Source organism: Anser anser (genome assembly GCF_964211835.1).
Source record: "Anser anser genome assembly, chromosome: 25".
Classification (NCBI taxonomy): Eukaryota; Metazoa; Chordata; class Aves; order Anseriformes; family Anatidae; genus Anser; species Anser anser.
Window position 1 is genome coordinate 4,978,501 of NC_139746.1, and position 12,021 is coordinate 4,990,521.

The 12,021-nt window shown below is 64.8% G+C and overlaps 1 protein-coding gene across 8 annotated transcripts in view; it reads right to left on the reverse strand.

Annotated features, from left to right (window-relative positions):
* Positions 1-187: 187 nt before the first annotated feature.
* NFIC (nuclear factor I C) overlaps positions 188-12,021 on the reverse strand; it is a 48,160-nt gene continuing 36,326 nt past the window's right edge. For 3 of the 8 annotated variants that reach the window (XM_083810819.1, XM_083810815.1, XM_083810816.1), the window contains 3 exons: positions 10,180-10,339; positions 8,935-9,020; positions 188-6,658 (listed from right to left, as the gene is read on the reverse strand). In XM_083810819.1, coding sequence (XP_083666945.1) covers positions 6,641-6,658; positions 8,935-9,020; positions 10,180-10,339 — 264 coding nt within the window. In that variant the 3' untranslated portion in view covers positions 188-6,640. The remainder of the gene's footprint in view (positions 6,659-8,934; positions 9,021-10,179; positions 10,340-12,021) is intronic. The other 5 variants (XM_083810822.1, XM_083810817.1, XM_083810821.1 and 2 more) reach the window with 3 other exon arrangements.

Genomic DNA, 12,021 nt, shown 5'->3' on the forward strand with positions numbered 1-12,021 from the left:
CCCAGCGTGTTCCCCACGCGTGTACCCCGGGGAGCCACCACCTCCTGCGTGGGGAGAGAGCACCCAGGGGTGGGGCCTCCCACGGGTGGCGGCACCCACCCAGGGCAGTGCCCGCCCCGCCCAGCAGCGCCCCCACGCGTGCCTCGGTGTCCCCCGTGGGGGCGGCGAAGGAAGCGCGGACGCGGCGTGGAGTTGAAGCATAGCTTGTTTAATTTTTATACATTTTTTCGTCTTTTTTTTTTTTTTAACTTTTCTCTTTTCTCCTTTTTTTTTTCCTCCGCTTTTTTTTTTTGTCTTTTTTTTAAATCTCTTTTTTTTTTTTAATCATTTTTTTTCCTCTTTTTTTTTTTTTTTTTTGCATAGGGGAGGGGGGCGAAAAAAAAAAAAAAAACAAACGGAAAAAAAAAAGAAAAAAACGACACCGAAAAAAAAAAAAAATCCAACCAAAACCAAAAATGACCAAAAAAAAAAAAAAAAAAGAAAAAAAAAAAAAACCCACAAAAAAAAATTCCCTAGCCACGTTCGGGAGCTGTATGTAGGCAGGCGCGGCGGGGGGGGGCTGCGTTCGTGTACATGGAGTAATCAAATATCGTGAAAAGCTCCGGGGAGGCGAGCGGGGGTCCGGGGGGGGGGCGGCATGCAGGGGGGGGCACGCGTGGGGTTGGGGGGGGCAGCGGCGCCCCGCTGCGCTCAGCCCCCGCAGGGTCACGGGGGGGGGATGCAGCGTGGGAGGGGGCTTGGGGGGGGCACCCCCGTGGGGAGGGGGTGTGAAGGGGGGGGGGTGACGGGGGGGGGGGCAAGGAGCCCCCCCCAAAAAAGCGGGCGCAGGCGGCGGGCAGCGAGCGAGAGGCACTGCGTGGGATTTTTGGTATTGGTGTCGTCGTGGGCCCGCCGGCTGCCCCGCCGCGCTTTTTGTTTTTTTTTTTGGGGGGGGGCCTTTTCTTGCCTTTCGGTTAGTTTTGTTCTTTTTTTTTTGTAACGCCCCCCCCCTCACCCCCTCCCCCCAAATTTCCCCCCCGCTCCGTCCCCCGGTGCCGCCCGTGGGTGAGGGCCGGGGAGCAGCGCTTCCAAACGGCGAGCACGGAACGGAACGAAACGGAAAAAAAAGGAAAAAAAAAAAAACAAGAAACAAAAAAAAACAAGAAAAAAAAAACCCAAACAACAACAAAAGACATATATATATATATATTTATATATATATATATTCCTTACTTTGCGACTTAAAGTACCTTAACTGCGTGTCGGCCCGCAGGGACCCGCGCCCCCCCGCCCCTGCGGCCCCATATATATATATGTGGGTATATATATATATATATGTACAGGGATTTATTTATAGGTCACGAGGACTTCTTTCTTTCTTTTTTTTTTTTTTTGATTTTTTTTTGTATTTTTTTTCCCCATTTTTTTTTTTTTTTAACGCTTTTTTCAACGCAAACGAGTACTAAAAAACAAACCCCCCCTCGGGGACTGTAGTGCATGAGAACCGGAGCGAGCCCCGGGCGCGGGGGCCTGGGCTTGTGGCGGCGCGGGATTGTCCCCCCCCACCCCCCAAAAAAAAATTGTCCCCAAGCCCCGGGGGGGTGGGGGGACACCCCGCGATGACCCCCCCCCCACCACCACCACCACCGGCGGAGCTGATTGTGGCCACGCCGGGGGGGGGAGGGGGGGGCTGAAAAAAAAAATCACGGCGAACGGTTCAAAAATAATAATAATAATAAAAATTAGTGGTCGGCCCCCCCCTCCCCGCCCCCGGCCCCCCCCCCCCAGCAGACCCCCCCCAGGCAGACTTGGGGGGGGGGGGGGGGTTGCATATTCCCTTCGGCTGGGGGCCGCGGGGGGGGGGCAGGATGCGGCCCCTAGCGCAGAGCGGAGCAGTGCAAATATCCCGGGGGGGGGGGGGGGAAGGGGGGGCGCTCCCTGTCCCCCCCCCCGGCCCGAGCCTCCCTCCTTGGGGGGGGGGTCGGGGTGCGTGGGGAGGGGGGGGGGGTGAGTCCGTGATTTTTTTTTTTGCTTTTTTTGCCTTTTTTAACATTTTCTAAGGTGCTTTTCTTGCCGAGGGCGGGTTTTTAATTTTTTTTTTTTTTGGGGGGGGGTGCGGGCCCCCCCCCTCCACGCAGGCGAAGGCAGCAACGAGGCGGGGGTTGGGGGGGGGATCCGGGGACCCCACGGGGGATTCCCCACGGCGCGTGGCCCCGGCCCGAGGGGCGCCCGCGCCCCACGCCCCCCCCCCCCCCCCCCACGCCCCGCGGGCTGGGGGGGCCCGGCCGGGGGGGGCCGCGCTGCCCCCGCTGCTCCGCTCCGGTCACGGGTGAGAAATGCATTTTTTCCTCAAAAAATTTTTTTTTTTTTTGCTTTAAACTGAATTTTTCTATCCTTAACCCCCCTTTTTTTAGTTTTTAGCTTTTGTTTTTTTTTTTTTTTACAATTTTCACTTTTTTTTTTTTCCATTTTTTCGTCCGTTTTTCTTTTTTTTTCCTCAACTCGACGCTAAAACTACCGCTCCCTGCGTTGCATTGTCCTTGCAGAAACCAACACCGCGCCGTGCAGCTCCGGGGGGGGGGGTGGTGGGGTTGGGGGGGGGCTCCTCGGGACCCCCCCCCCCCAAAAAAAAAAAATGTGACCCCCCCCCCTCCCCGATCTGCACCGACCAGCGCCCGGGGCCCCCGCTGCCCCCCCCGGGTGACCGAGCCACGACACCCGACCGCGTCTCCTCAGCGCAAAGCAGCAGCGAGGACCCCCCCGTGCCCCCCCCCGGCTCGTCACGACCCCCGTCGGTCCTCGGCCGCGTGGGTTTTAAGGCAAATTCGGGATTTTTTAGGGGTGCGCGCGGCTTGGGGGGGGGGGGGGGCTGCAAAGGCCCGGCCGGAGGGGACCCCCCCGCACTCCCCGAGGATGAAGCCGGTGGGGCTGGGGGGGCTGCGTCCCCGGGGGGGGGCACAGCTACATTCACACGGTTCCATTCCTGCCACGAGAGCAGCCGGGCTCAGCCCCCCCCCGGCTGGCGGCCCCCAGCCCCATTTCGCATCGTTTAAAGAGGAGGGGGGGGTCCCATGCCCCCCCCCCCCCCCCCCCCACGAGCTCCCACCCCACTGAGTCCTCACACCTCGCCTGGACACACTGGGGGGGGGGGGGGGGACACATGGGGGGGGGTCCCCACCCCACCAGCATCCCGCCGTCCCCCCCCCTCCCCCCTCGCCGCCTTTGGTTGCTGAAAGCAAAAAATGAACGTAAAAATAAAAAATTAAAATTAAAATAAAATAATTAAAAAAAAAACAAAAACCAGAAACAAACAACGAAACAACAAAAGGAAGGAAAAAGAGGCAAAGCGAAGGGGCGCGCAGCCCCCGGCCCCCCCCCGGCCGCCGGGCCCCCCCCGGAGCCGCAGCCCAAGGGGTATTGCATATTCGGTGTGTTCGGACAGGGCGCACTCGGCGTTAACAACTGGAAGACGTTTACGGGGGGGGGGGACACACAAAATCGGTAAAAAAACAGAGAAAAAAGGGACTTTCCGGCCCCGCGGCCCAACGCAAGAACACGACATGCAGACGGCGAGCGGGCGGCGAGCGGCCGGGCCCCCCCGGCCCCCCCTGCGGCGGGGAGCCCCAGGCATGCAGCTACTCCTGTGCGGTGAGACCGTTTCTGGTAATACTTAGTCTTCGAAGGCAAGGCACATCATGTGGTATAAAATTTCGTGCAAATTAGGAAAACATGGATTTTTTTTTTTTTTTTACGGCTTTTTTTTTTTCTTTTATACAGATTTTTTTTTGTTTTTTTTTTTTTTTGTTTTTCTCTTTTCTGAAGGGGGAAGGTAGAGCCGGTTAATACAGTCTGCCATGCACAGCATCAGCCATCCACGGATGGGTTGAGCCAGGTCACGAGATCCTGTTAAAGCACCATGCAGTTTATTTGTCTTTTTTTTTTTTTTTGTCTTTTTTTCATGTGTTTCTTTTTTCATATCCTTAAAAAAAAAAAAGTTTCCCTCTCCGCCAAGCGCGCTCTCTTTTTTTTTGTTGTTTGTTTTTTTCCTTTTTTGTTGTTTGTGGCTTTTCTTCTCATCGTCTTTTGTGTGTGTTTCGCGTTTTTTGTGTTTTTTTTTTTTTTTCTTTTTTGTTTTGTTTTTTTTTTTTTACCCCGGGATTTCCTGCGTCAGCCCTTTCCCCGCGGTGCCACGCTGCGCCCAGGCGGGCAGGATCCGGCCTCGCTGGGCCATCCCGGGGCTGCTTGGGGGGGGGGGTTGTAAATGCTCTGGGGGGGGTGGCGGGGGGCCAGGGGGGGCCGGGGGAGGCGAGCAGGGTGCGGGTGCAGGTGCGGGATGCGGGCGGTCCATGGGGTGCCCCACGGGGTGGCGGCGGTGGCCTTGGGCCATCCCTCGGTGGCTTCGCGCCGGTGTCCCCGCGGCCGTGCCGTCACCTTGCGGGAGGCGTCGGGGCCTTCGCCAGCCCCTGCTCGTCTCCGGGTGCCGCGTGCCAGGTCCCCTGCCCTAAGGCACTGCCCGCGGCGCGGCGCGGCCGGGTCAGACCCGCTTGGTCCCCACGTCCCCTTCCTGGGTGCGGTGACATCTCGCCGTGGGACGGGGCCACCGCCGGGCTCTTCCTCGTGTGCTCGCCGTGAGCAATGCGTTGGTGCCGACGGAGCGATGCTCACCGCGGCGCTGGCACGGCGACGGTGCCGGCGGGCAACTCTGCGTGGCGATGCCCCGGTGCCGGCACAGCGACGCTCCGGTGCCAATGTGCGGTGCTCCGGTGGTGCCAATGGGCGATGCTCAGGTGCTGGCGTGCAACACCGGGGCCGGTGTGCAAAGCTCGGGGCCGGCACGCGATGCTTGGTGTCACCGCGCGGTGCTCGGTGCCGGCCTGCAGTGCTCCGTGCCTGGGCGCGATGCTCGGTGCCGGCGTGCGGTGCTCGGTGCCGGCGTGCAAAGCTTGGTGCCGGCGTGTGACGCTTGGTGCCAGCGTGCACAGCTTGGTGCCGGCGTGCAGTGCTCAGTGCCGGTGTGCGATGCTCGGCGCCGGTGTGCGATGCTTGGTGCTGGCACAGCGATGCTCCAGCGCTGGGGGCTCCTTCGGGACCCGGCCCCTGCCGCCCTCCCCGCCGCGCCACGGCGAAATTGAGGCACTTGAAGCAGCGGGCAGGGTGCCCCCGCGGTGGGGCTGGGGCCGAGGGCACGGCGGGGGCTCTGTGGGGGGGGCTCTGGGAGCGGCTCTGCGGTCGCCTTCACTCTCGTCCTCCTTTTCTCCATCGTTTTTTTAATTAAAAAAAAAAACAACCAAAAAACAAAAAGCAAAAAAACAACAAGCCAGCCATCCCAGCAAGCCAGTGCCGGGGGCTCCCGTCTCTTCTTCCTCCTCATTCTCCTCCTCCTCCTTTTTTGTGATTTTTTCTTTTTTTTTTGTGTTTTCTTTCTTTCTTTTTTTTTTTTTTTTTAAGATTCCCTCTTAAAAGTGCATTTCCTACAAAATGTGCAACACAATCGAACCCTCTCGTCGCAAGTCCACATGGTACCTGTCCACAGGAATGCATAGCTTGGACACACGGACGCACACCCCGGCACGGCCCCGCCCCCCCCACCCCGGCACCGGGACACACAAGGACACACGGGGACACGTGGGGACACGCGGGGACGCAGGCTGTGGGGAGCGAGGAAGGCATTGCACGAAGACGGGTGACCGGTGTCACACCACGGGGGAGCGCGTCGGGAGCGTCCCCACGCCGTGTCCCCGTGGGTAACGGGGCGCCACCGCCGGCACAGGTCCCCAGCCCTGCCCATGTGTCCCCCTGTCCCCAGCCCCTCTCCTGCAAGACCTCCTGCCAGGCCATGCTGGCCACCGCGTCACCGTGTCACCCCGTCACCGCACCACCACGCCACTGCATCGCCGCGTCACCGCGTCACCGCGCCACGGTGTCACCGCGTCACCCCGTCACCGCGTCACCCGTCCCCAAGGCGCGACCACGGCACGGAGCATCGGACCGGGAGCCACAAGACAGCGAGTGCGGCCGCGGCCACGTCCCGCAGGCGCCGTCAGGACGCGTTCCCCCGAGGGCCACCGCCACCCCCCCCCCGGCCCCCCGAGAGCCTGCGTGGGGGTCCCGGGGGGGAGGAGGGCAGCGCGGGGGGGGTTTGTTCTTTTCTACTCACATAGAGGCAAGAATGAAAGAGTAAAGACAACTTTGCATAAACAGCCCTCTGGCGAGCGGGGCTGCGGCCCCGCTGCTGCTCCGGGAGCATCGCTGTCACGAGCTGCGTCGGGTCTCGGGCTCGGTCTCGCCGCGGGGCCGGCCGGCGGGGCAAATAGTGTTCGGTTTTCGTTTGTTTTTCTGGCAAATCGGATGTGGATGCGTCGCCGGGGGGGGGGGAAGGTCCTCGTAGGGTGTTTTTTTTTGTTTTTTGTTTTTGTTTTTTTCTGTGTGTGGGTTGTTGTTGTTGTTTTTTTTTTTTTTCCTTTTTAAAAAAGTTCGAACCTTTTCCTTCTTCCTTTCCCTCTCTCTTTCCTTCCGGGATGGGTTTTGCTTGTCGTCGTCGTCGTTAGTTCGTGCTCTCCGTCGTCACCGAAAGGCTGGGCCTGGTGCTCTGGGACGGGGATTTTCCTCTCAGGGTGCCTAAAGCAGAGGAGAAGGGAGGCGAAGGGGTGGCACGGCTGCGTTATCCCAGGTACCAGGACTGCCGGAGAGAAGAGAGAGGCGCCGTTAGTGCTGTGCCCCGCGGGCCGTGCCCCCTGGCTGCGGCAGCCCCCGGGCCTCCGTGTCAGCACGTGCCCCCCCTCCCACCCTGCCCGTGCCTCAGTTTCCCCGTCTGGAGACGTTGGGGACGGCACGTCCTCGCCACGCAGCCCTGTCCCGCTGCGCCCGCCTGCGTCACCGCGCCGCGTCCGATGTCCCCTGCGCCACCGTCCCCGCCATGCTGCCACCCCGTGTCCCCGTTCTGCTGGGGTGTCCCCGAGCCCCCACCTCCCTGCTGCGCCAGGACCCCCCCACCCCCCCCGGTGCCGTGTCCCCCTCCCAGGGTCCCCGTGGCACCGTGCCCGGCGTTCCCCGGCCCCAGCAGCAGGACGGGTCCCACACGTCCCCGCCGTGGTCACTCCTGGAAGCCACCCTCCCGCCGTGGCCCCCCCCCCAGGCTCCCCACCACCGCCCCACACCCCGAGGCGATTTTGGTGGCGTTTTCGCCCTGACGAAGGCTGGGATGCTCCCCGGGGCTCGCCCCCTTTGGGGACAGCGGCTGTCCCCAGCGCTGGGGGTGGCAGGGCCGGGGGTCCCTCCAGCCCCACAGCCGGCCCCCCACCACCCTCCCATTGTCTCCGGCCGCCCCAAGTCCAAGTTCATCCCCGATGACCTCATGTCTGGTTTCCGTTGGCAACGAGACAGCTCGGGGGCCTCCGCTTCCCTTAACCCTTCCCGGCCCTGCCACACATGACCCGAGAGCGCCAGGTCTCAGCCACCCTGGCCAGGGACGCCGGCGCCTCCTGCGTCCCCCCCCGGCCCTTCTCCGACGCTCCCCAAACCCGCCCCACACCTGCGAGCACCCCAGCGCCCGACGCTGCGCCACCGGAGAGACCTCCCCAGGTTTGGGGACCTGCCGTGGGTGGCACGTGGCTGGGGACAGCCCCTCCCCGGACACCGCTTTGTTTCCCCCTGCCTCAGTTTCCCCACACGGAGCAACCCTCCTGCCCCGCAGCTGGACACACGGCAGCTCCCGGTGCTGGACAGGAGGACAGGGACCCCCGCGAGCACCCGGCGGTGACCCCCAAGGGGCTGGGGGGACCCCGCTGTGCCCATGTGTGGGGTTGGGGAAACTGAGGCAGGGCGGAGGCTGTGGTCGGCGCCAGACCGGGCACTGCAGGAGGTGTGGGGACCGGGCACCCTGCGTGGGATGGGGACACCCCACTGGAGCCCGGGGGGTTCCGCGGTGCCCCAGGGGATCACTGTGGGGGGGTCACCCCCCCTTGTTGTGGCACAGCACCCCGATGTGCCCCACGGCACGGTCGCAGGCCCTGAACGCACACACCCTGGCACAACACAGCACCCACGGGTGCCCCTGGCACGGCGCCATCCCCACCCCGTCCCGCCGCCCCGGCACACTGCTGCACCCCATGGGCACATGGAGGGGTGAGGACCGGGAGGGGAACCTCCCCGGGGTGACCGAGTGGCGTCACCCCACGCAGCAGCCAGACCAGCGACCAGCCGAGGCCGACTCGTGTCACGCGTGGGGACCCCTGCCCCGGCCCGCCGGCAGTGCCTGCCTCGCTCGCGCCGGCTCGTGAGCTGCAGATTAAAAACTGCCCAGCACTAATTAAAGGCATCTGGGCAGGCACACGCCACATCCCACGATGCCCCAAGCAGCTGGTGGCACAGCCGGGTGACGGCGGGGTGCCCGTGCCCTCCTGGAGAGGGGACACGTGGACCCCCCGGTGCCCCTCGTGCTCAGCAGTGCTGTGGGCACCCAGCTGTGCCGTGGTGGCGCGTGGGGCGCAGCCAGAGCCCGGCAAGGCACCAGTTGTGGGCACGGCACGGACCCTGGGGACCCTTTCTGGCTGCGAGGCACTGGCAGCGCCTGGTGGCCTGGCACGGGGCGCCTCTGCGGCAGCCCCAGCCCCATGGGGTCACCGGGAGACCCCCATGGCCAGGGCAGAGCTGCCCGTGGGGGGGACGCCACGCTGACAATGCCCACGGTGACAATGCTTGTGGTGGCGGTGCAAGGCCCAGAGCAGGGGTGCCCGTGGTGGCGATGAGACGGCGGTGATGCCCACGGCACAGAGTCCCACGGCGGCAGCGCCCGCGGCAGAAATGACCACGAGGGAAACAACCACGGCGGCAGTGCCCACGCTTGCCATGCCCACGCTTGCGACGCCCACGGCGGCGGTGCCACGGCGGCGATGCCAGGCTGGTGCTGCCCGGGGCGAGGGCAGGAGGGTCCCCCCAGCAGCCCCCCCGTCTCACCTGTGCCTGATAGATACTCCCAGGATCCCTTGGTCCTAATCCCACGAAGGAACGGTTCGCAGGGGGCGTGCCTGGTGCAGAGTAGGCTGGGGAACAAACGAGAGCTCATTAACGGGGCTGCGGGCGGCACCGCCATCAGCCCCCCGGGCCAGCCCTGCCCGCTGCAGGACGGGGGTCCCGGGCACCCGGAGCCGGTGGCCGGGTGACGTCCCCGGCCCTGCGGGCCGTGCCGGAGAGCTGTGCCGCACGGTGCCACGCGGTGCCCGCCGTGGCACGGACGGGTGCCCCTGTGCCACGCAGGCTCTGAGGCGTCAGGACAGGGGCTGCCGGCGTCGCTTGGCCACATCCCCCCAGCTGGGGGCCGGCGCTGGGACCCCACTGAGCCCCATGGAGGCCGGGTGGTGGCGGGAGACCCCGTCCCCCTTGGGGACAGGCAGCACCCCCAGTGCGTCCTTCCTGAGCCCGGAGGGGGACTGGCACTGCCCGGTCCCCTCCCCGTGCCATGGCCCCGTCACCGGCCGTGCCACGCCGTCCTGAACTGTCCCCTCCACGTCGGCCGGGGTTTGATGCGTTCACGCCACCAAAACTCAGCACCCACGCTCCAGCTGGCGGCACCTGGCACCGTGTCTGCTGGGGACACGCGGCCTCACAGGGTACCGGGGGTGTCCCTTGGGCGCAGTGGGATGGGGACGTTCCCCACCCCACGCAGCGCCACGGTGGCACGGTGTCCCACCGCCGCAGCACGTGCCCCGAGGCAACCCCAAAATCCTCCTGCCCGAGGCGCTGCAGCCCCCCGAGGAGGAGCGGAGGGGAGCCAAGCTCGTCAGCCACCGCTGCTAACGAAGCCTGACGTCGAGGTTTCGGGGGGCTTTGCAAGCACTCCTGGACCCCCGTGGCAATGAGAGGACGATGCCCCAGCGCAGAGCCTGGCGCCGCACCGCTCCCCGCAGCACCGCACCGCTGGGGAAACTGAGGCAGGGAGAGGCGAGGAGCCTCCCCCCTGCGCCCACCCTGGGGGCTGCGGCTCTGCTGCCCCGTCCCGCTCCGCCGGCCGCCCGGGAGGGACGCGGGGCTCGTGCCGGTCCCTGGGACCAGCTCCGAGCCCGCCCGGGGGACGTCGGGCGAAGCGCCCGCGCCGCCCTGCCTGAGACCCAGCAAACTCATTGCGTGCATCGCCTCCGGCAGCACCCCGGGGTGGCGAGAGGAGGGGGCCGGCGGGAGGGTGGGCGCCGCGGGGGTGCTTACTGGGTGACGTCGGTGAGGTCGTCCCTCCCTCCGAAGTTGTCGTGGTGGATTTGGTGTCAGGAGAGACGGCCAACCGGGGCATGCCGGGGGGAGGTGGCGGCGCCAGCATCTGCGTGGGCAGGTAGTGGCTGGGCACTTTCACTTGACCACTTCCATTTAACTGGGGACACAACACAGACAAAAAACAAACAGCAAAAGCCATTAGGGAGGCACAGGCGGCAGCGGCGAGGCCGGGCCCCGCGCGGCGCGGAGCGTCCCTCGGTGACACGAGTTTGGTGGGTCTCAGAGCAGCCCTGAGCGGACGGCGCCGGCGAGCCCCGGCACGGGGGGAGCAGAGCCACGGAGCGGGGACAGGGTGGGGGCGATGCCACGGGACCCCTTTGAAGCGGGGAGGGGGCACCCCGCTGCAGCAGCCTCCGAAGGCTCCTCTGCAGCCTCCCCGTGGTGGAGCCTGGTGGAGGCTGCTCCCCCCCTGCCGGCCTGGAATCCATCCTGAACTAGCCCGATCCTGAGCCCCTGCATGGGGAAGGGCGGTCGTGCCCCTCACCCTGGCATCAGGCCTTGCTGGTGCTGGGCAGGGGGTCCTCAAGACCCTCTGCGTCCGGTGGCGGAGCCAGGGTATGGAGGCACGGGGTATGGAGGCACAGGGTATGGAGGCACGGGATACGGAGGCGAGGCGTGCAGGAGGGATCAAAGCCACCCCTGCCCCTGGCCTTGGCACAAACGGAGCCCAGTGCTGGGTGCACGGGGTGCATGGGGTGCTGGGTGCGTGGTGCATGGGGTGTGTGTGGTGCGTGGGGGGCTGGGTGTGTGGTGCACGGGGTGCGTGGGGGGCTGGGTGTGTGGTCCGTGGGGTGCACAGGGTGCTAGATGCACAGGGTATTGGGTGCACTGGTACTGGGTGCACAAGCTGCTGGGAGCACGGGGTGTAGGTTGCCTGGTGTGCTGGGTGTACAGGGTGTGGGGTTGTGAAGGTTGTTGGGTGCACAGGGTGCTTTGTGCAGAGGGTGCTGGTTATGTGGGGTGCTGGGTACACGGGGTGTGGGGTGCACGGCCTGCTGGGTGCATGGGGTGCATGGGGTGTGGGGTGCATACAGTGCTGGTTGCACAGGGTGTTTGGTGCAGGTGGTGCTCTGCACACAGGGTGCTAGGCCCACAAGGTGCTGGGTGCACGGGGTTCTGGGTGTGCAAGGTGCTGGGTGCACAGGGTGCTGGGTGTGCAGGGTGCTGGGTGTGCAAGGTGCCAGGTGCATGGGGTTCTGGGTGTGCAGGGTGCTGGTGTGCAGGGTGCTGGGTGCATGGGGTTCTGGGTGTGCAGGGTGCTGGGTGCATGGGGTGCTGGGTGCACAGGGTGCAGGGTGTGCAGGGTGCTGGGTATGCAGGGCACTGGGTGTGCAGGGCGCTGGGTGTGCAGGGTGCTGGGTGTGCAGGGTGCTGGGTGCATGGGGTGCTGGGTGTGCAGGACGCTGGGTGTGCAGGGTGCTGGGTATGCAGGGCACTGGGTGTGCAGGGCGCTGGGTGTGCAGGGTGCTGGGTGTGCAGGGTGCTGGGTGCATGGGGTGCTGGGTGTGCAGGGCACTGGGTGCAGGGGGTGCTGGGAGCACAGGGTGAGGGAAGGCGCAGAGCAGCACGGCGGGCCCCTGCCACCCCGGGGTGACACAGCAGGACGCGGTGCAGCGGCGGGCCGACGGGTCACCAGCCTCTGTGCAGGCGGCCGGGGCACGGCGGGCCCAGTGCTCCGCCGGGCGCGCTCCAAGACGGTGCCTCTCCGGAGACGGTCACATCCACAGCCGGACACCCCGCTGCCCCCCGCGTCCCCAGCCCCAGGTGACGGCTCAGCCC